At 42.5% G+C, this 25,733-nt stretch overlaps 1 protein-coding gene across 1 annotated transcript in view; it reads left to right on the forward strand.

Moving 5' to 3' along the window:
• The first annotated feature begins 3,820 nt into the window (after positions 1-3,820).
• LOC124145246 overlaps positions 3,821-25,733 on the forward strand; it is a 206,741-nt gene continuing 184,828 nt past the window's right edge. The window contains exon 1 of the mRNA XM_046514978.2: positions 3,821-4,138. Within this exon, the coding sequence (XP_046370934.2) occupies positions 4,054-4,138 (85 nt within the window). The 5' untranslated portion in view covers positions 3,821-4,053. The remainder of the gene's footprint in view (positions 4,139-25,733) is intronic.

The raw sequence follows: 25,733 nt of genomic DNA on the forward strand, positions 1-25,733 counted from the left end.
ACATTTCTGACAGCCATCACATATGTACTGCAACAGCTGACGGACAGTCAAAGCAGACGACGCCGAATTACCGTTAACACTCACGAGGTGTATGTAGGTATCGGTGTGGAATATCAAGTTTATTCCACACCCTTGTCAATAATACCGATACATATCAGCCGAGGACACGAGTATATATTATACCAACATGCCCAGGGGCGGGCGACCCGATATGTAGCACTTAACAAATGTCCAGATATGATGAGGTAGACTTGCAAATTTGACGAGTCGACAGGTTCGGTACTAGACCTTGAAATGTACACGTCCGGTAGTTTATAGGTGTGGCCGTCTTAATTCTCATATAACTACGCACAGGAGTAGACGACTACTTGAAAGACCATGGACCGTGTTTGTTCTGTCAAATCCACAAAAACAAAGCATATTGAAACACTGCCACTATTCAACAGGTGAAAAATCCATCGTGTTCAGGTAGATGTCAGATGAACGCTCATGTGGATTGCCCCGTGAATAACTGACACATGGCCTATGTGACCTGACATTCTAATACATATAGTCTGCACACAAAAAACCCGCCAAAGTAGTAAAATCGTAAATATCTGACAGAGTGATGCCGACATCTATACAAAACTACTACCAAAAATGGTCATGAGTTGAGATTGATTTGTGTGGAAAGAACGAGGTACTGCAGAAAGTTGGAGAAAAGATGAAAATATCGCAAAAACACAACCACGTGAGAGCCTAGCGCCGAAACACACCAACATTACATGTACGTGCAACATCACTTCTTGGGCTATAAAAACGTTAGGTTTTCATTTGCATGCCATAACAATCTTGCAGCGAGTGAACAGCGAAAACATGCCACGACTGACGCAAACCCAACGCAACAACGCCATCGGCCGACTTCAAACAGGAGAATCATTTTCAGTTGTAGCCATGTTTTTTTTCCATGTGGCATCAAGCACCATTCATTACAAGACTGTGGAACTGTTATAAGACACGCGGGACAACACGGGACCTCAGATACGTTCGACCACGTATCACTACTAGAGCACAGGGCAGATTCATACGGCCACGTCTCTTACGTGAAGGAACCACCACGACCACCTTGACAACTGCGGCATTACCAGGATTGCATAGGATATCAGCCCAGACAGTGAGGAACCGTTTACGTGCTGAGGGTATTGACGCTGGACGATCCGTTCGAGCAGTCATTGTGACGGACATCGTCGGCAGCGACGTGATATCAACGGCGTCTAGATCACAGAGTATGGCCATAACTGCGATGGAGACAAGTTTGGTTTTGTGACGAGTCACGTTTTATACTTCGCCGTGCGGATGGTAGGCGTCGCTTCACGGGGAATGCACGAAACTGCATACAGGAAGTGGACAAGTTTGGTGGCGGTAGTGTGATGATGTGGACAGCCATCTCCTACGACGGTAGAACAGACTTGGTGCAAGTTCTGGGGAATTTAACCGCACAACGTTACATGGATGAAATTCTTCGGCCACAGGTCCTTCCCATTATGCAACACGCGGACGTCATTTTCCAACAAGACAACGCCCGACCTCACATGGCACGACTGACATCAGCCATTTTCACAACACAAAATATCCAGGTCTTGTCATGGCCCTCCAGGTCTCCGGCTTTAAAACCAATCATACATTTATGGGATGCACTGGATCAAGGACTGCAAAAACCACAGAACCTCAAATAGTTGGCACAAGCAGTGCAGGCAGAATGGGTGGACTTTCCCCAGGCCACAATTCGGGATCTGATTGCTTCCATGGGACGACGATGCCAGTCACTTTTGGACTCTAATGGTGGCCATTCAAGATATTGAGAACAGATGACATGACCTTCACCTTGAAAATCTACTGTTCCATGTGTGCCATGTGGAACCTGGGTCAAGGACAATGATGTGTGCCAATTTGAACAGGCGATGACCATATGTTGATTATTTATACGGTATAAATGGAATATACATCTAAAATCACTTTTGCGTTTTGTTTTTCTTTCAGAGTATAGTGTATATACATACTCCCTAGTGCATGTAATGGTGAAGGTCATATAAGTCAGTTGTAAGTTCTTTGCGTCGAAAATAACCTCCGTTACACTGCGAAGAAAACAACTTCAGATTAAATATTAAATAACCCCCCCTTTTTTATTTGGTTGCTATCACCTACCCTCGGGGGGATTCCGGGGTATAATTGGTCCCTAGCATCCTATGCTGGTCGTAAGAAGAGTCCAAATGGATCCGGATCGGTGACTTGATTGATCGATTGTGATCGAACCCCGACGTTGTGGATCATTGCTCACACTATCAATCACTGGATTGTCTGATCCAGACTCGATTATTTAGAGGAAGAGTTCACATAGCTGGAATATTTCTGAGTGTGGCGTTAACACAGATACATTAGTGTCGAATATGTTATCCTTCAATACATCTAAGGTTTTTTTGGTAAAACAGAATGTAAAACAAGTTGTGTGGGATGACTAGAACCTGAATGGCTGACCTATTAGAAGAGACGGTATTTCTATCATTAATTTATTTATACCGACGAATCCTTTTCAAATAAATCTGCTTCCGGATTAGAGTTGGTCCCTATCTATATCAACACATGCTAGTCGTAAGAGGCGACTAACGGGATCGGAAGGTCAGACTTAGTTCGTTACATGTCATCGAATCCCAATTGTGTGGATCGATGCTTATAATGCCAATCACTAGATTGTCTGGTCCAGACTCGATGATTTACAGACCGTCGTCGTATAGCTGGAATATTGCTGAGTCCGGCGTTAAACAGAAACAAAATTTCTTAATTAAGAAAGATGCCATAGTCACGACGTTTCAACAAATGTCATTCATCAGTGTAATTAATTATCGCTATCTTATCACGACCTTGACACATGCCTCCTTCGTAGGCTTCATCTTGTGTCGTCATTCGTCACCCTGATTGTCGTTTCCCTCTGTGTACATGTAACCTATATATAGTCTGCCCTTCTGCCCACCTGTTGATCACTCGTTAGATAACTGCATACCCAGATACAGAGGGGGCGTGCATCCCCACTTTTTGACCCATACTTAACATGTAAGCACATAACTTAATGTATCAAAAACCACAAAGAAGATCCGGGTTAGAATTGATCTTCAGCAACCCATGCTTATAAGCGGCGACTATCGGGGTCGGGTGGTCAGGCTCGCTGACTTGGTTGATGCATGTCATCGTATCCCGATCGCGTAGATGGATGTTCATGATGTCAGTCACTGGATTTTCTTGTCCTGACTTGATGATTCACAGACCGCCGTCATATAGCTGGAATATTGCTGAATGAGGCGTTAAACAACAAAGAAATATTTGTAACACATACTTTAACTAAGTCAGTTGGAGATATGTTTATAACCAAATTAAAACACAACACACACACACACACACACACACGCACGCACGCACGCACGCACGCACGTTGTATCCTTGATTGTATTGGTATCTGTATCAAACGTCGCATTTAAGAAAATTAGACCATTTAACCACGTCTTCGGTATAAATAATCCATAATATCTGCCTAGAATAAATGAAACAGTGGGATTCAGGTATTGCAGGATTATATACCGACAAAATGTTTGAAAAACAATGTCACACCCATTTTAGTTCATACGTGTCGATTTTTACATGCTTTACGGTACTGTCGTCATACCGTTAACGGGAGTATACCTTTAATCCACGGTCTCCGCGTGCATGGGATTCCCGCTACTCCAATAAGCCCCGCCCCCTTTCTCGCGGTCCACGCGGGACCGCCGTTACACTGTTTACGTCACGCCACATTTGGCAGTGTGTACTACGAACGACTCTCATGAATGGCCCAGAGACTCGAGGGGCAATCCACATGAGCGTTCATCTGACATCTACCTGAACACGATGGATTTTTCACCTGTTGAATAGTGGCAGTGTTTCAATATGCTTTGTTTTTGTGGATTTACTTCAAATTTGGATACCATCGGACTGTGTGTTTCGCCGTGCGGCCAGGCGGGGCCCCGACCCCTCGTATAGCGAAGAATGGTGTCTTGCACTGTCATTCGCATTTTTACCTTAGCCGCTTTTTTAGGACGAGTGGCATTAGAGTACAGAGGATACAACGGAGGTAGGACGAATTTCTTCTTTTTTTATTCGATCATAAAACATTTAAGAGATATTCAAACACACAGGTGTATACATCTATACGGACGCTGCGAGGGACATTCTCTTTGAAGTTTATGATCAGTGACATCGTATATTGGACGGGTCAGACCGAGGGCCCGTTGAAGCGTTAGACACAAGCAAGCGAGTAACTTGCTATTTCACGAGTTCATAGCCCCGCAAATCTTACCTGCCACGGGCAGTAGTTTGTTATGAAAAACAAAACAGACCGTAAAAACAGATGATTTAGTTAGGGCGCGTCCCTCTTTGTTGAGGACTCAGTACCGTGCAAAGGAGGGACGTTTTCCCCATTGTCCAGCGTCTTTGGGGGGAACAGTAGGGTATTATGACCCTACCAAGTCCCTATCAATTCTTTGATCACGCTTTGTCGAGGGGAAAGAATTTAGGGGAGGAAGGGGACTCCGAGACCAGATCATTTGATAAATCACCCAGGGGGTTCTTCTCGGAACTGGACAGCAAATTTGAGAATTTATGGCCCGATACCAGTGAAATATGATTATTGGTGGAAATTTGAGAAAATGCTTTTTTATGAACCTCTTATCATATTGAACCGTGATTTTAGCCAAAGAGTGAACTATTACTTGTAGAAAATTAATCTTGGTATAAGTTTCAGACTTGGTGGATCTCTAACCAATGTTTAACACATCACTGTGTATTTCTTTGATTTAAGGTGGTATTACAGCACAGCATCTATTTGTAAGAGGAGACATCTGATTTAACACAACCCTATATATTGTTTCAGAAACATATATGTTTTTACAGCAAACTGCACAAATACCTTGTAGTCATTACCAAAACACTGTCCATACTACACAGAGGGGAGTCATGTTTGGGAGCTTCTCAATGTGATAGAAGTTTATATTATTCATATCTGTAGTACCCATCTTGGCTTGTGGAGCAGTAACAAACGTGTTTAAAATGAAGGTCCTAATATGAATGTTAGCCACTGATATAACTGTTACATATTTGCCCTGAGGATCATGTATGTCAAATCATGGTCAATGAAAGTAGACATGTTGACAGGACTTGAAATTGAAATTAGCCTGTTCCAATCAACACTGTACACACCCTTCATTGTGTAGTGATGACATGTTTTTACAGTGAGTTATCTTGAGTAGGTAGCATTTGACTAGTGAGTTTTACAACATACAACAATGTTGCTTCTGTTTAATAGTGTCTGATAGCATGTGTTCCACATGGTAATATATTCTTGTACAAAAATATAAATATATTCCTGACTGATATATATATGATATTATATCCCACTTTCATAAATAGTAGATGTTTTGATAACATGCTAGTTATCCTAGGAGCATGTAACACTGTCTTTATGTACATGAATTAGCAGGAAATATTGTGTTCGTTCAACTGTGACTGAAGTGAGAATGATCAGGATCAATGGAATTGGTTGTGAGGAATTTTAAGTCTTTGGTGTTGTGCCAATCAGTCAAGTAAGGGTAGTCAGGCCTGGTACCAGTGTTTGACAGTTTGAACTAAATAGCACCTTCGAGGTTATGAGGGCAATGGGGTAGCCAAGTGGTTAAAGCGTTTGCTCATCACGCCAAAGACCCAGGTTCGATTCCCACATGGATACAATGTGTGAAGCCCATTTCTGGTGTCCCCCGCTGTGATATTGCTGGAATATTGCTAAAAGCGTCGTAAAACCCAACTCACTCACTTTGACGTTTTGATGAAATGAGCGAGTGAGTTAAGATTTTATGATTTCTTTTATCTGAAACACAACATTATGTAATGTGAATGATTACACAATTTCTATGTATTGACATGAAGATGATGACGGAGTAGTGGACATGCTGCCTCAGTGAGCATGCTGAATTAGAACCTTGGCTACATATGTACAGCTACAAGAATATGTCTGCGATCTGAGTCGGAGAAGGGACTATTTACAAATTTAAATAATAAAACACACTGCACCTCCAACCTCCTAATGCACACATGTAGTCTGAAAATATTGATTTCCATCAGCTTCGACTGATAAGTTGGGATGGAGATGATGATACAATCTCAAGATATTCTGTTGAGAAACACGAATAAATTCAGGTACATTCCCGTCATTCCAAGTTCTCACAGTGACCAGCGGTCATTATAGCACTAGTCCTAACTTCATCGTCATGTGCTAGCCCCACGACCTGGCTCTGTTTGCTTTCTTCGCTGCGTACACACGGCAAGCAGACATGTTTTCCTCGGCGCTTATCAAACCTGTGGTTGAGCCACGACCCTCTTTGATAGCTCGGGATTACCTGGACCAGGCCCTGGGAGGAATGTGGTCACTTGTAAATAAAGGTGGACTATGCAGAATTAACGTCATATGGGTGAAAAGTTTGCCTAATCTATTGACCAGCTATGGTCCGAGATAATCTTGTTACCTTGTCAACATTAGCCATTGCCGTTGTTTGGTGTAAGATTCTGGTTGCAGCTTTGTGCTACTGTCTAACTTCAAACATGGAGATTCGCGGGGGAAATTAGGGTATGGTTGTGATGTTGGGCTGAAACAGTGGCCAGCAATAACGTCACATCATATGTTTGTTTGTTGCTTGTCCTTCACGGTGAAATGGAACATTTCATATTGGGATTACAAATGATTGATTATATTCCACTGTGTGTTGTCTAAAAAGTATGTTGATCTAGAGGGGCAGGGGTGCACACACACAGACAGACATACACACATGCACAGACACACACACAGACAGACAGACAAACACACACACATACACTAAAAACACACACACACACATTGAGTGACACCACACACACACTCATACACACACACTGAGTGACACACCACACACACTGAGTGACACACACATACACTAAAAACACATTCACCCTAAGTGACACACACACACTGAGGAACACACACATACACTGAGTGACAGACACCACGCACACATACACTAAAACACACACACACTAAGTGACACACACACTGAGTAACACACACACATACACTTCAAAGATGAATCACTGAGTGACCACACACACACACACACACACACACACACACACACACACACACACACACACACACACACACACACACACACACACACACACACTTCAAAGATGGATCAATAGTAGTCTTGTCACACCTAAAACTCCACACTTGAGCTTGAACATCTTACAATCACCCATGACAGATCCATTTCTATCTGTACATCCTAAACTAAAGCAACAATCTTTTATCTCTTTTAACATGTTAATGAAATACTGAAAAAGATGGCATGTTCACCCAGTGTTAACAAAGTGGAATGTTTAGTGTTTAATACCTATCCGCCCTTGAAGCTTTTTTTGCATGCATGGGCGATTAATATGTCAAATACATTAAGTCTCCACTGAAAGTAAGGAGAGCTAGAAACTGGATACATTGTACATGAAGACGGTCAGGTAGTATGTTAATGTACATATCACATACTTGATCAGTGTTTATAAGTTCTAGATGAACAAGGCCATTAGGCCCTTAGAATCTGATTCTGTTTATCAGATTAAACCAGGTATGAACATGTGTCTCTTAATCTGAACATCAGAATGTTGATTTCCCCCAGATAAGGGTACGCGGCAAGGTGGCGCTTTGCTCCCTGATCCCTTCCCTTGTGGTGTTAATGGGGAGGACTATTTAATGTACATGCCCAATGCACACAAGGTGTTAATGATGCAGAACGGTATTGTTCACTGTTGCAGAGAATCGCCTCTGCCTTGCCCCTAAAGTCGCCATGCTTCATTTCCATCCTTTTACACACATGCTTTCATTTTCGCGTTTAGAAAATAATGCATTAGTTTGGCACAAGTACAGAATTTAATTGCTGTTTTCATTACAAATATCTTTGTTTCTTTCCATGGACTTGTGTTAAATGTTTCATAAGTTGTTGGTTCGATAATTACATTTGACTGCAACTGTAACAATTTATTTCTTGACATTCACGGCACTTTGTTAAGTGAGTCACATGATGGAGGTTGGACGCTGTTGGCATACTAAACAGGAAATTATTGTTCTGTTAGTAATTGGTTTCGGACAGAACAGACTTCAGGAATTGTTTACAAACAGTGTTATGTGAATATTTGTTTACCATTGTAAGATATTTGAAATGATTTTATGTATATTATTAATCTAAATTCAGAATTGTGATATTTTAGTTATTTTTTCTGAAATCATTGATCATTGTTGATATGGGAGACCAATATGGCATAAATAACTTTCCTGAGGACAATTTCAAACTTGACTGAAGGGCAGTCCCAGCCGGGTTGGACTAAAAATAGATTTATCAGATTATGATCATCATGATAAGAATAAACATATGTAAATCCCATATCTCCATGTTAAATGCTTTGTGTGTGAACTGTGAATATGGTACACCATTTATCAAAAATATGCTTCAATAAATCAGATACAGTATTTCCCTTGCAACTTGAATGGGCATTTTAACAGCTGTTCTGTTACATCAATAAATCACATCTTATAAATCTCACAGCTGTGTTCAATTTCAACATGCAATTTCAAATTATTGATATAAACCCAGTATGATACAATAACACTTAAGCATGTAAAAGTACAAACATCGTGGAGTTTAGAGCTGGGACGTGTTACTCAGGTACCCCGGTCGGGTTGGTACTGAGTAGGACCCAGGTACCCACACGATTACCCAGACCCGTGGTTAGTCACATGATACATTGTCATTAATGTTCGCTTTTCTTTCTGACTATGCACCCATTTCTTCTGATTTGTCATATGGATGAATAAAGATATAACTTATTTGTCAACTTCAGTGTATGTATGACCAGATTGTTTCATACATGTATCTAAATACGTTTTGCCAGGGCTATGCTAAAATAGTTCCCAATCTGACATTTTGAGACATCTCCTGAGACCTACAGTGGGTACCCGGGTAGGGTAGGGTAATAGGGGCCGGGGCGGGTACCCGGGTAGTAAATTTGGACTCGTCCCATCCCTAGTAGAGTTTATTTTAAATTACAATTTTACCGACCCATATATCAGGGCTGTGTTGGTATAACCTTTGCCAGTTAGGTACAAATCAGGAGATGATTAAATATATGTGAATGTGTTCTTTGTGTGGCTTCAGATGATGGTGGTTTCTTGAGGAGGAAAAGTATTCCTTGTAAACATATTCCATTTGTCACAGTGATATATCAACATCAATAATGAAATATGTGGGAGTCAGAAGGCAGCCCCTTCACACCCAGGTTTGCACAATGGCAGTTGAAAGATTTCCCTTAACACTGTCTGACTGTGTGTCTGTCCCCTCAACAGATTTTCATGCCAACGAGCCAATTAATCTCATCTCCATGTCGCAGTGAGGAGCTGTACAATGCCCCACGTGAAAAAGGACCAGGTACCAATTTTACCAATTGAAAAATTGTCTTGTTCTGAAGGGCGTAGTGGTGTTTGTAGTCTTGCTATTACAACGCACAGAATCGTTGACGCAGAGGCGTGAAATACAGAAATACAGACACACAGAACATATAGCTTTACAGGTGAGAGACACAATAATATGTAATTGATGCCTTGTGAAATATAGCAAACCTGTGGAAGACTGACATGTCTTACATCTGATTGGGGAGATGTCATCCCTACTTAGAGTCTGTTTGAGTGAGAAAAAATATGTTGATTTATGTTAGGTGGGTATTGAAGTAGAGGTGTCCTTCTTTGCTGTTGCCGTGGATAGCATGAGTGGGGAGGGGAAGGAAGAGGGGAAGGTTGTTTGTGCTTGAAGTAGTGAGTGAGTTTGAACACCGCTTGGAACAGGATTTCAGTTATATCATGGATGTCCGTTTGATGATGGTGAAAAGCCTGAAGTGATGTAGGTGTCAGATTTTACCACTTTGGTGACACCCACGAGTATGGGTATGGTGCTAGTAGCTGGAGGTGACAGATACATACAAGTTCGGTCTCGGCAACGTAGGACCCCAGTACCCCAGAGTTCCATGACTACTATGCATTTGCTGACCCGTGAAGATCCTCAGCAACCCATGCTTGTCGTCAGAGGCGACAATGCTTGTCGTAAGAGGCGACTAACGTAATCGGGTGGTCAGGCTCGCTGACTTGGTTGATGGATGTCATTGTATTCCAATTGAGTGGCTAGATGCTCATGTTGTCAATCACTGTATTGTCTGGTCCAGATTCGATTATTTACAGACTGCCGTTATATAGCTGGAATATTGCTGAGTGCAGAGTTAAACAACAAACAAACAAACAAGCACTTGCTGATAATGAGGTTCTGGTAGTCATTGTTTGTGAGTGTCGTGGCCTTAGTGGCATGGGATGTTCATTCTATCAACCACTGGTTTGTGTGTGTCAGTCTGTAGTACATATAGACTGAGTGGTGTATATAACTTATATTCACTTGCTCATACCCAGGTCACTGTTCAGTTGTAGACTAACTCATTGAAAGTGACATTTAGTTTATGATCTATATTGGAAAAACTCAAAACAAATTCACAAATTTGTGGTACTTTTAACCAGTTTTTAGAACTAGGGCAATAACAAAGATTGCATTGTTCACGATATATACAGATACAGAACGCCTAAATCTTTCATGTTACTATAGTTAAACTGTCATGTCATTCTGCATGGTTTACGATATATACAACTCAAAAGAACTTTAACAACACCCAATACTTGCATATTACTATAGTTATCATGACAGATTAACTATAATTATATGAAAGAATAAAGGGTGTTCGTTAACTTCTATTGACTGGGGCTTCAGATAAGTGGCTAAGGTCACAGTCTGCAATTAACCGGTATAATATTATCTTTATTTTGAGAGTATTTTATGACACATTTACCACATATCAACCTGACATTAATATTCTTTTAAACTGCACCTTAGTTAGGGATGGGTATTGGAGGTTTTATGTGCATCACAATATTTTACAATGCACAAGGCTGTATTGCGATACGTATCACGATATATTGTATTATTCTAAATTTTGAATTCAGAACCAATTTGAAACATCAGTGAATGAATTGAAGTTCATAAATGGAACAAAACAAGATGCTGGTTCAACGTAATATTTACTCAGTCAATATACACACACAGATGAACGCTCTGTGTATTGGCAAGTGTATAACATAAAACACGTGACAAAAATCGCTATTTCAAATCACACAATATGCCGAACATTAAGAAAAGATATTGTGATACATATCGTAGAAAGAATTAACCTCAATGTAATTGTAATATCGCGTATCCTTAACCTTGGTACTTTGAAAATAAAATTTAAAAAAACAAAACCAACAAAAGTTGTTTAAGGTAGATGGATACATTCCTATCAGTGTTGTTTGACAACATGCCTCATCACACAGACTTGATGACTCTCACTGAACCACAAGATGAGCATATTGCGAGATAATTGGCCTGGTTGACAGTCAATGAAGCGAGTGATTGAACCTTGTGGTGGCGTGTAATGTTAGGAGAGAGACATAGACTTTGTGTTAGTCACCTGGGGCGGTGTAGTTCCACTGTCTCTGTTGGTTTATCAGATCAACTGGGGACTGGATAGACTGGGGCTATTCACAAAACTTTATTACCTAATTTGAATCAGTTACAGGTATTGTTTTATTAGTTTCATCAGTAGTGAATTATTGGATGGTTGGCGGCAAGGTTTCGACGAGTATACTGGTTCCAAACTGTCAGGCAAGAGAAACTACACCCATGTTTGATGGTCGATAAAACTGAAACAAACAGGAAATGGTTATTCAATGGTGATGTATTTGATACGGGTATCATAGTTGTGTTTTGGACCTTAAGGTTGCACTGTTTCAGTGACTGTTTCAGCCTAGTTACTTTTTGATGATATTTGTAATTTTTGGTCAAATACAATTTTCAAGTGGATGCTTTCTTTTGAATAATGTTTTTTGAATTGGTGAAAAAGCTTATTGTTTTAATGGTGTCCTCTAATTCTAATCTAAGAATATCTAACCTGCTCTGAGATTGATTTTGATGAAATATTAGAACAGCCAGGTGACTGTGTCAGCAGTGGTTTGGGGGTGAGATCTGACTCTAGAAAGGCCAGGTACAGCCCTCAATGTAGCGACCAATTTGGGATCACGCAATTGGGATCGATGACATGTATCAACCAAGTCAGCGAGCCTGACCACCCGATCCCGCTAGTCGCCTTTTACGACAAGCATAGTCGCCTTTTACAGCAAGTATGGGTTGCTGAAGACCTATTCTAACCCGGAATCTTCATGGGTCTTCAGCATTGGGATGCGAGACGACCAAGATTACTTCATCTGCTGTGAATGTGTCTGTAGTATTAAATGAATTGGAAGTCCAAGCGAATGCATAAAACATCTATTGGAATAGACCGAAAAGGTAGCAGCAGTACGTTTTAGGTAATTGGCTCAGCGAATTCCAGGGATGGTCTTCCAACAAGGGTAATTGTTAAATGACTTGTCTTCATGGCAACAAGTTTTCAAAGTTTGTTGTTCATTAGAAAACAATTGGAATGTTTTCAATCTTATCTTGTCTTAAAATATCATTTGATTTCTTAAATAATAAATTCTTTGTAAGCCTAAAATTTTAATGTGGCTCCTTAAACCTAGAAAAATATTACCAGGAGACAAGTGGCACTCATGAAAAAATCTAAGCTTGGAGACCTGCAGATGACATTGACAGCCATCATTGGGTGAGATCAGACACTGGAACAGCCAGGTGACAGTGACAACAGCTGTTAGGGTGAGACCAGACACTGGAACAGCCAGGTGACATTGACAACAGTTGTTAGGGTGAAATCAGACACTGGAACAGCCAGGTGACAGTGACAACAGTCGTTAGGGGGTAGATCAGACACTGGAACAGCCAGGTGACAACAGTCGTTATGGTGAGATCAGACACTGGAACAGCCAGGTGACAACAGTTGTTAGGGTGAGATCAGACACTGGAACAGCCAGGTGACAGTGACAACAGTCGTTACGGTGAGATCAGACACTGGAACAGCCAGGTGACAACAGTTGTTAGGGTGAGATCAGACACTAGAACAGCCAGGTGACAGGTGACAACAGTCGTTACGGTGAGATCAGACACTGGAACAGCCAGGTGACAACAGTCGTTAGGGTGAGATCAGAAACTGGAACAGCCAGGTGACAGTGACAACAGTTGTTAGGGTGAGATCAGACACTGGAACAGCCAGGTGACAGTGACAACAGTCGTTAGGGGGTAGATCAGACACTGGAACAGCCAGGTGACAACAGTTGTTAGGGTGAGATCAGACACTGGAACAGCCAGGTGACAGTGACAACAGTCGTTAGGGGGAAGATCAGACACTGGAACAGCCAGGTGACAACAGTCGTTATGGTGAGATCAGACACTGGAACAGCCAGGTGACAACAGTTATTAGGGTGAGATCAGACACTGGAACAGCCAGGTGACAGTGACAACAGTCGTTACGGTGAGATCAGACACTGGAACAGCCAGGTGACAACAGTTGTTAGGGTGAGATCAGACACTAGAACAGCCAGGTGACAGGTGACAACAGTCGTTACGGTGAGATCAGACACTGGAACAGCCAGGTGACAACAGTCGTTAGGGTGAGATCAGAAACTGGAACAGCCAGGTGACAGTGACAACAGTTGTTAGGGTGAGATCAGACACTAGAACAGCCAGGTGACAGTCACAACAGTTGTTAGGGTGAGATCAGACACTGGAACAGCCAGGTGACAGTGACAACATTTGTTAGGGTGAGATCAGACACTGGAACAGCCAGGTGACAACATTTGTTAGGGTGAGATCAGACACTGGAACAGCCAGGTGACAGGTGACACAAGAACTGTAGATCACAGTGGTTAATTCTGACAGCAGTCATTCTGTCCATCCAATCCCCTCCTCAAACAAGCCAGGGGCCCCTTGGAAGGGGGTGGGCGTGGAACAACCTCCACATGCCAGTATAAATGTCCTTGAGCTAAGGTGGTGCTAAGCTGGAGTCTGACATCTTGACATCTGTGGTTCAGTGTGAAATCGGATCTATTTACTGCAGCATGTCACAATTCCTAACATAAACTATGACAGCAGCCGATAAAGCTCAGTGTCCTTGCGGAGAGTCAGGTCTCCGTCCCAGTAGCCTCGTGAGATAGCCATCAGAATCGGGGCCCCGTGAATGTGGATCTGTCTATAGCCCCTGGGCGTACACTCGGTTGATCTGACGTTTCTCCCGCCTATTGTCAGGGTAGATTTAGTGAAGGAGGAAGGCGGGTAGCCGATACAGGAAGTCATGTGACTTCCCAGGGAGCAGCTTGAATGTCCAGGAGATAGGATGTCGGAATATCTTTGGGCAGAAGATTAACACCAACGTCATTCAGTCTTTGTGAAAGGAATTCACAGTGGTAGTTCTTCCCGATTGTAACTTTGATATAGGAGAATATCCACTTGAAAAATCTACCTGACATTCTTACCTGTACTTAGCCCCTCCGGCCACCTGTTCTCAGTGACAATGTTTTCTTATGAATTATGTATACCTGTACTACTCAATATTTGATTGGGATACACTGGTACAAAACTCAACGACTTTGTTATGGGTTTTTTTTTTAGGGGTTCTGTTTTGTAGTGGTTTTGTTGTACACCTTTTCTAAGATTCAAATTGTGTTCTTAAATATGTGGCATGCAGATGACAGTCTTTTATAGGGACAAATTGTTCTTATTATTTATTTGCTCACCGACAAAAACACGCTAATACCATACATGTTGGTTAACATGTAAAAACATTGTTCATATTCAGGAGACATTAGATTGGGTCGATGCTCAAATGAACATATGGTTACTTTGTGTAAACTGACGCTCATGAACGCATCACATGTGACGTCAGATATCCATAACTCGAGATGCACCATATTGTGTTGTGCAGGATTAGCGATTTATCTAGAAATTATTATTTAAGCTGATAATCATTGCCTTAGGGACTTGTGCAAGTCTAGTTGTAGATGTCTGAAGGTGGAACATAATGTCATCTACAAGCGAAATATTTTGGTTAAAAAAATGTAACCAAATGTTTTTTTAAGAATTATGTTCTCGAACCAGTTAATTGAAAAAAATGGTCCTAACAAATGAGGTTATCCGACATTGTTTGCAAAAGTTTAATTAACAGTGAAAGAGTCCATTAAGCAGTGGACCTCTGTAGTATCAGACAAAACCAGCAGCCACCATCACCTTTCCCTTTACACACAGAAACCTTTCCCTTTTCATCAACTCCACACAGGGTTTCATACACATCTCTCACAATATGTACACAGTAGTCTGTTCGACAACTCCAAACAGGGTGATGGGTTTCATTAACCTCTGCTCCCAGCTATTTCCACTGGTATTGTCCCACAGAAAGGGACACCTGTGCCCGAGACACAGTAGTCCTCTGTATTGTCGCACGGACCCTGTGATACTTAATCTTAGCCCTTCCCCATCAGCCCCTGGGAGTATATAGGGTTGCGGGCTCTCCTCGGTGGCTTGCCAGTAATGGGAGCCAGCCATTGTTATGCAACTGTTGTGTCTTCGGCCTGCGTTAGCATGGCACAGTGGGTAAATATTGTATCAAGCTGATATCAAATTAGATTAGAAAGGTGGCACGATCGCTGATTGAAGGCGTGAACTGTGCATTGAAGGTTAAATTAGAAGATTAAGATGGTGAAACGTTTTGTCTTGAGTTACTTAGCTTCGGTACATCTATGTGCAGTGAAAGTCTCACGAATCTTGTACAGTTTACCGTACGCTCTCCTAAATGTTACAACCCGTTATTTACCGTGACAGTGAGTTGTTTTCTTATCGTATGACATTAAGCTGCAAGGGCGGACCCAGTATTTTTAAAAGGGAGGGGTCCAAAATATCAAAATCCTCTCTGCCTACAACATACACTACCGTATTCAACGTTATAAGCGCCCCGCTCTAATAAGCGGCCACGGCGATAATTGCTAATATATTGGCACGTGAACAATCCCAATTAGCACCCCTTCCGATTGATCAATGTATACAAGACTTATTTATTCGCCTATAATACGCACTTGGGTGTTATATGCACCCTTAATTATGGGCAATTAAATTCTTGGAAAATATATCTGTCGTATATAACATTTCAGGCTGTCAGCATAAACCACGAAATTTATCTTTCAACTCTGTTTTTTCCAGCAAAATAATATTCTAATAAGAGCCCCTATTACTAATTTTGAGAGCGCTCTGGGCGCCTATTACGTCGTATACGGTATTTGGTTTTTAAAAGGGTGGGGTCGGAACTCCCTTGATCCGCCTATGAGCTGTGTTGTCAGGTTTCAGCACATCTTCAGAGAAGTCTCACAAATATTTGACAACTTATTGTACTCTCTACTAAATGTTGCAGCCAGTACTTTATAATGACAGTGAGTTGTTTTCTTGTCGTGTGAGACTGAGCTGTGTGGATGTCTCCCATATCAGAGATTAAATTAGGAAAATGAATCCAACTTAAGTCTAGAATGATTTGGCAAGTCTAGATCGCCTCACTCTGAAATTAAGCATTGTTCTGGGTTCCATTTGGATTTTATTATGTATTTTGTAGATATAAAAAAACCTGGGAATGAATGTTAGCCTATAGGGATGGTTTCTGTCTTGCGTGACTTAGGTTTCAGCATGTCTTCAGACACTCTCATAAGTGTTGCAAACAGCTGCAGTTATTTACAATGAGTTATTTTTCCTATCATATGCACCAACTTATTGGGTAGCCCAGTGGTGAGAGTGTTTGATAGTCACACTAAAGACCTGGGTTTGAATCCCATATGTGACAACCATTGTTGAAGATCCTGTCTTGATGTTCTAGAATATTCCTCAGAGCAGTGTCAACAACATTGTTGCAAATTGGCACCATTGGTTCGGAACAAAAATTTGAAGTCAATGAAAGGGTGCTTAAGGTTTCTTTTGTAGAAATTTAGTTCCTGAAAGTTTTAAATATGAAACCCAAAGTCTCAATATAAATGATTGTGAATAATTTTGATCCCATCGGCCTGAAGGTCAAAAGGTTATACATACATGATGTGGCAACCATCTTGAATAGGTTTGGGTGAAATCTGACCTTGTAGCTGAATGGCATTTATTTGTCTAATGGCTGGATTCAGTGGAGAATTGGCTTTAGTAAACAATGCAGTGATTACAGGTATGGACTGAGGGTATAGGGGAAAACAACAGTCAGAAATAGCAGGAGAGAAGGAGAAACAGGTGCCCCCCAGAGGTGGGGAGGGGCAGCAGGTGGGAGGGGGCTGGGGGTGAAACTTGCGGGGAACGTTATAAGTGTGAGGGTGGATGCGGGTGAGCTTTGTGGGTAGGATGATGTGGGGTGGATTAAGGGGTGGGTGGGTTGAAGCAGACAGGGACAGGTGGGGTGGATGGGGTGGGGGGTATGGGTTTGGGTGGATGTTAAGCTTGCAGGGGGCAGGGTAACCCTCTGATGCTCACACAAAGAGGTGTGGATGTGGGGGTGGATATGGGGTTGGGTGGATGTGAAGCTTGCAGGAGGCAGGGTAACCCTTTGATGCTCACACAGAGAGGTGTGAATGTGGGGGTGGATATGGGGTTGGGTGGATGTGAAGCTTGCAGGGGGCAGGGTAACCCTTTGATGCTCACACAGAGAGGTGTGGATGTGGGGGTGGATATGGGGTTGGGTGGATGTGATGCTGACATGGACAGGTAGGGTGACGAGGGATGGGATTGGTGTGCAGAAGGGTAAGTATGAAGGTGACTGGTGGAGGTTGGGGTGTGACCCTGTAAAGCTGACATTGGGGGGCACACTGAGGGCTGAGGAGATGACAGGTGGATGTTGGGGTATCATGATGGATGTGAAGCTGACAGGGAAGGGTCTGGAATTCAGGTATCCCACAGCCTGTCACTCATACCCAAGAGAATATATTCATATGAATCCAGCTCAAATCTAGAATGGTTTGGCAAGTCTACACTGTCTCAGCTCTCCTGAAATTAAGCATTGTTCCATTTGAATTTTACTTTTTTAAATTTTATTTCATTTCTGGGACTAAACATTAGTCAAGGTATCGCTGTCATGTACAGGAAGATCGAGCAAGAGCATCATAATGGGGGTGGGGGTTTACATGTGGGAGCCTGCCCACTGACCACTGAGTGACCTGCAAACATGAGGAGGGTCATGTGGGAAGGGACGGGCCACCGATCTACCAGCAGATGTTCGACACAGGGTGGAAGGTGTGAGGTGGGTCCTTGTGTGGGTCTCCACTTGACTGACCACAAGGTGACCGGAGACATTAGTGGAGACATTATTGCAGCTCTTTAACATATGGGAGTCGGCCTGAATTGCTTTTATGTTGGCACATCAAGGCAACTGTTAATGATTTATGTGGTTTGGCTGTTGTATTTCAGTGCACCCTGAGTATTTGAAAACTTTATGAGGAATTTTGAATGAATTTGGGAAGAAAATGGCTATTTGTGAAATTTAAGTGATGAAAACTTAAATTTTATATTTGTAAGGGATTAAGATAATAAAGTGTCCATATTTGGTCATTTTGGTTCATGACTCATGCCAGTTGTAGATGCCTCTCATGAATGGTGGTGCTAGGTCATCAGTGTTGATGGTGTGGCACCAAGTGTATGCCTGGAACATTTCATTTGTGCAATTTTCTTTGTAGATGATGAGTTTAATTAGTGCAGAGTTTGTCAAATGCACAGTTCTCAGATAGTGATTCATGGTTTTAAGCATCAGATATTTCAAAATGCTTGTCATGCTGTCATTGAGTCTAACCCCCTTTCACAAAGTGATATTGTGCTTGACTGGGACAGTCACTTAGTCTACGATCACTTTGACCACAGTTTAACACAGATATGCCACAGCTGTAGTGCTACGATCACTTTGATCACCAGTTTAACACAGATATGCCACAGTTGTAGTGCTACAATCACTTTGATCACCACAGTTTAACATGGACTTGCCACAGTTGTAGTGCTACGATCACTTTGACCATGGTTTAACACAGACTTGCCACAGTTGTAGTGCTACGATCACTTTGATCACCACTGTTTAACACAGACATGCCACAGTTGTAGTGCTACGATCACTTTGATCACCACAGTTTAACACAGACATGCCACAGTTGTAGTGCTACGATCACTTTGACCATGGTTTAACACAGACTTGCCACAGTTGTAGTGCTACGATCACTTTGATCACCACAGTTTAACACAGACTTGCCACAGCTGTAGTGCTACGATCACTTTGATCATGACAGTTTAACACGGACTTGCCACAGCTGTAGTGCTACGATCACTTTGATCACCACAGTTTAACACAGACTTGCCACAGTTGTAGTGTAACGATCACTTTGATCATGACAGTTTAACACAGACTTGCCACAGTTATAGTGCTACAATCACTTTGATCATGACAGTTTAACACAGACTTGCCACAGTTGTAGTGCTACGATCACTTTGATCACCACAGTTTAACACAGACTTGCCACAGTTGTAGTGCTACGATCACTTTGATCATGACAGTTTAACACGGACTTGCCACAGCTGTAGTGCTACGATCACTTTGATCACCAGAGTTTAACACGGACTTGCCACAGCTGTAGTGCTACGATCACTTTGATCACCACAGTTTCACACAGACTTGCCACAGCTGTAGTGCTACGATCAATATCAGTTTCTTGGGTCCATAAAATAGGTATAAGTACAAGACAATAGGTATAACTACAAGACAATATGTACAACTACAAGACAATAGGTACAACTACAAGACAATAGGTACAACTACAAGACAATAGGTACAACTACAAGACAATGTCGGGAATCGAACCCGGGTCTTCGGCATGACGAGCGAACGCTTTAACCACTAGGCTACCTGACTGCCCCACAAGACAATAGGTATAACTACAAGACACTAGGTAATACTGCAAGACAATTGGTTAAATAGGTTTACCAAGACAAGCAACACCACACATGGCAACAATTCAGATAAGAACATTAAGAACATTAAGAACATGAAATATTATCTAAAATGCCTTTTATCTTTTATATTATTTTTCCCATCTACCACTAAGGATAAAAATATCTGTAAACCAAGAAATAAACAAAGTGTTGCCTAACATGGATGAGGAATTACTTACAGATTGATGCTGGTCTTGGGGAAACAAATGAGGGGATTACCTGGCCGAGGCCAAAGCTTATCTTCACAGAGGTTACTGACGGTCAGGCTTCAGGTTAATCCCTCTGTGAAGGGGGAAATTAGGGGGATTACAGCAGGTGAGTGCTGGATGAGAAGGTGATTAATCAGGGCTTTAGTGAATCATGGGCCGTATATTGTGGGTGATGTGAGGGTCAAATGTACAGGTAGGAGGGAGGGGAGGAAAGGTGTGGAGTCGGTTGTACAGGTATGATGAGGATGGAGGGAAGGGAGGTGTAGTGAATCACATATCACATGTATGGGTAAACAGATTAGGGAGGGGAAGACAGGTGTGGGAGTCACATGTACAGGTACATTGAGGAGGGGGAAACAGGTGTGTGTAAGCACATGTACAGGTATGTTGAGGGAGAGGAAATCAGGTGTGGGGGGCACACGGACAGGTATGATAAAGAGGGGGAGACAGGTGTGGGGGCAAATATACAGGTAGGATGAAGGAGAGGAAATCAGGTGTGGGGGGCACACGTACAGGTATGATAAAGAGGGGGAGACAGGTGTGGGGGCAAACATACAGGTAGGATTAGGGAGAGGAAATCAGGTGTGGGGGGCACACGGACAGGTATGATAAAGAGGGGAAGACAGGTGTGGGGGCAAACATACAGGAAGGATGAAGGAGAGGAAATCAGGTGTGGGGGGCACACGTACAGGTAGGATGAGGGAGAGGAAATCAGGTGTGGGGGGCACACGAACAGGTACAGATATGAGTAAGACGGGGAGACAGGTGTGGGGGCAAACATACAGGAAGGATGAAGGAGAGGAAATAAGGTGTGGGGGGCACACGAACAGGTGGGATGAGGGAGAGGAAGTCAGGTGTGGGGGGGGCACACGGACAGGTATGATAAAGAGGGGAAGACAGGTGTGGGGGCAAACATACAGGTAGGATGAGGGAGAGGAAGTCAGGTGTGGGGGGCACACGGACAGGTATGATAAAGAGGGGAAGACAGGTGTGGGGGCAAACATACAGGAAGGATGAGGGAGAGGAAATCAGGTGTGGGGGGCACACGTACAGGTAGGATGAGGGAGAGGAAATCAGGTGTGGGGGGCACACGGACAGGTAGGATGAGGGAGAGGAAGTCAGGTGTGGGGGGCACACGGACAGGTAGGATGAGGGAGAGGAAGTCAGGTGTGGGGGGCACACGGACAGGTAGGATGAGGGAGAGGAAGTCAGGTGTGGGGGGCACACGGACAGGTAGGATGAGGGAGAGGAAATCAGGTGTGGGGGGCACACGGACAGGTAGGATGAAGGAGAGGAAGTCAAGTGTGGGGGGCACACGGACAGGTATGATAAAGAGGGGGAGACAGGTGTGGGGGCAAACATACAGGTAGGATGAAGGAGAGGAAATCAGGTGTGAGGGGGGGCACACGGACAGGTAGGATGAGGGAGAGGAAGTCAGGTGTGGGGGGCACACGGACAGGTATGATAAAGAGGGGGAGACAGGTGGGGGGGCAAACATACAGGTAGGATGAAGGAGAGGAAATCAGGTGTGGGGGGCACACGGACAGGTAGGATGAGGGAGAGGAAGTCAGGTGTGGGGGGCACACGGACAGGTATGATAAAGAGGGGGAGACAGGTGTGGGGGCAAACATACAGGTAGGATGAGGGAGAGGAAATCAGGTGTGAGGGGGGGCACACGTACAGGTAGGATAAGGGGAGGAAATCAGGTGGGGGGCACACGGACAGGTAGGATGAGGCAGAGGAAATCAGGTGTGGGGGGGTGCACACATACACAGGTATGATAAGGAGAAGAGGCAGTTTCAAATTTCCTGTCATCAGTTGATGGTGCATGTTATGTTCTCTAACCCCACATCTTCCCCTACACTGCCAAACACTGCGTGAATGATCTGCCCACAGACTCAACCAGGCCACTCCCATGACTGCATGACCGTCTTGTAACAAGGGCTGAACTAGATCAAGATCTGTATCAAGGCCAGCACAGAATGGACATCCTTAATAGATTCCATCCCAGACAAATACATGCCTTTAAGTCAAACTGACAGACATTCTAAACTATTGTGCTTGTTATTGTGTCAGACATGGGGATTTTCTGCCCGTGCGAATCCTTTCTTGTTGGTAGGTCACTATTTTCCACATCAATTATCTTATTGACCCCTGGGAGTGTGTTAGGAGCTATAAGTTGATGTCGTTCCTCCGCAGCAGGTGTTACGCGATCATACCTCCTGGGCGGGTATTACGGTGTCGCACGAAGCAAGCTGTTCTGCTATCGTATCTCTTAGGTGGGTGTGATACTGTCGTACCACCCAGGGTTACAGGTTGTGTTGTAACCACTCTCCGCCGTCACTCGGTAATTGCAGATTGCGGTATCACCATAGTGTCCACCTCATTAGCCACGGAGAAGGGCGCTGATTTCCCCGGAGGATAAGGAGGTCTTCACCTCATTTTACTGTCATTAAACTCATCAGTCTTTGGTGTAGGTTTATGTAATAGTTTGAAAACATTGTTACTGAGAAGAATGTGTGATTTTAGCTTTTGACTTCTGACCTGACCTTGACTTGCATGCGTAGCTGAAGTTGATTTGTGGCCTTAGATATACAGGTATATATTACAGGGTTTAACTGCACCTTGGAAACCTGCAAGTGATCATGACTCATCTTTGCAACATCTTTTAGTGTCAAGGTGAGGTGAGGTGAAATGAGGTTTAACGTCACGTCCAAGATTATTGCACTTATATAGCGACGTACATGCACGTGTGTGTGTGATTGTGTGATTGTGTGTGATTGTGTGTGTGTGTGTGTGTGTGTGTGTGTGTGATTGTAGTAGTCTGGACTGATGCCGATTAATAGTGCTAGCCCACTGAGATACCATGCTGCAGTTTAACATGAATACCCCACTCAGACACAGTATACTAACTCCGAGCCGACCAGTCCTTGTTTTGGCCCCTCAATGCCGAAGAGAACAAGTTACAGGGTCATCCGCAGTGATGCATGAGTTGAACTTTCAGTCTACAAGATATTTATTACAAACAATAAATAGATAGAAGTGACTCTGTGGCATTTTTGGCTCACTGAGCAATTTTGTGTGTGTTGATGTTTCCATACCCGCCAATCCCCCCCAAAAGGCAACGCCCAGTAAGGGACTACTGTTTCTTGATTGGATGATAATAGAAGGGGCACAACTTGTTTATTAGATGATAATAAAAGGGGCACAACATGTTTATTATTATTGCATTTTTGCACTGGATGATGTCACTGATTTCATATTGTTGTGTACCGTGTGTTTATTTTAATGATTAATTAAGCAGTATGGGAAGTTATTATTGTTGACATATTTATTTATAAGAATTGATGTCAACATAAGAAAATTTGTGATAATCAAAAGACGAATGAGAAAATAACTTGAATGATAACCACCTGACCAGATGTGACCAAGTCCCAACAAGACAATGAGCTCCCTCACATATAATTAGCAGGATTAAATGACATCTTGCCAATAAAGAAATGCAAGCCGGAGTGAAGCACTGAAGCACTGACAGGTCAATGTTTACCCAGCTTTAACTAGGAGTCAAGAGGGCCGGTCATGTGAATCAAGTCATGTTATTAATCAGTTAAGGATGAGAGACATGTAATTAGCGTGAAATGTTTGATCTGGACATGGAGATTATTGAGATGTCAGGGCATTAAGACATATTGGTGACAAGCTGCTGTGAAGAGAGGGCGGGGATTGTGGGTCAATATTTATGTTTTGTGACAATCGGATGCACGAGTGTTTGACACGGAAAAAAGGTTACTTAGATGTGTGGTGAAAATTCCCAAGAAGGGGAGACAACTGTGGACAAGTGTGGAAAGATTATTGATGTGGTTTCGGCAAGGTTTTATCGTACAAATCTTGATTTTAATAGTTTTATTGCAAGTGTTACTTGAGGCCTGTATAGCAGCTGAATTGGTACAAGAGCTATAAACCTACTGCCACTTTGCCTATAGCATTGTAGTTGTCTTCCTATCCCATAGTAACCTTGTGAGGGGTCCTACTTCATAGTGAGACCTGCTTGGAGGTTTTACATTTCAATTGTAAGACCTACTTGGAGGTTTTACATTTCAATTGTAAGACCTGCTTGGAGGTTTTACATTTCAATTGTAAGACCTACTTGGAGGTTTTACATTTCAATTGTAAGACCTGCTTGGAGGTTTACATTTCAGTTGTAAGACCTGCTTGGAGGTTTTACATTTCAATTGTAAGACCTGCTTGGAGGTTTTACATTTCAATTGTAAGACCTGCTTGGAGGTTTTACATTTCAATTGTAAGACCTGCTTGGAGGTTTTACATTTCAATTATAAGACCTGCGTGGAGGTTTTACATTTCAATTATAAGACCTGCTTGGAGGTTTTACATTTCAATTATAAGACCTGCTTGGAGGTTTTACATTTCAATTATAAGACCTGCTTGGAGGTTTTACATTTCAATTGTAAGACCTGCTTGGAGGTTTTACATTTCAATTGTAAGACCTGCTTGGAGGTTTTACATTTCAATTGTAAGACCTGCGTGGAGGTTTTACATTTCAATTGTAAGACCTGCTTGGAGGTTTTACATTTCAATTGTAAGACCTGCTTGGAGGTTTTACATTTCAATTGTAAGACCTACTTGGAGGTTTTACATTTCAATTGTAAGACCTGCTTGGAGGTTTTACATTTCAATTGTAAGACCTGCGTGGAGGTTTTACATTTCAATCGTAAGACCTGCTTGGAGGTTTTACATTTCAATTGTAAGACCTGCGTGGAGGTTTTACATTTCAATTGTAAGACCTGTTTGGAGGTTTTACATTTCAATTGTAAGACCTTCTTGGAGGTTTTATACAATTTGGTATTCATTATTTATAATGCCATTTGATACTGGGGTAAAGGTGCCTAGGTTGCTTTTGAGAAAATGATTTGTTCCAGAAGAAATGGAAGAATATATATAATATGTCCTCAGATTTTATTCCCCAAATAGATTGTTTGCTGGACACGATGGGTGTCCTGGAACAATGAGTAGTTATGAATATAATACTGTGCTAAATTGGATCATGGTTGCTGTAAATAGCAGTGAGTTGGGGCTATTGGCTTGGCTTAATTTGGCTTGTTTATGCTTTGGGGTTTTTTCAATCCGTTTTGCTTTCATGTGTTAGTATATCCAACTTTGAAACATAATTTCTACTCTGCAGTTTTCATAATCTGCAGTCATCTCTGAACCAATAAGGGTAATGATTACTGTGGAATTACTTTGTAATATCATGAAGTCAATTCAAGCAACGTCTAGACTGCAGACCTCCAATATCGTATCATCAATCATTCAACTGAATCACGATGCAATTTGTCTCTTATTTTTTGTGATATTTCAATATTTGTAATATCTGAATGAG

The sequence above is a fragment of the Haliotis rufescens genome, unplaced genomic scaffold, assembly GCF_023055435.1.
Source record: "Haliotis rufescens isolate VD_foot unplaced genomic scaffold, xgHalRufe1.0.p SCAF_5, whole genome shotgun sequence".
Classification (NCBI taxonomy): domain Eukaryota; kingdom Metazoa; phylum Mollusca; class Gastropoda; order Lepetellida; family Haliotidae; genus Haliotis; species Haliotis rufescens.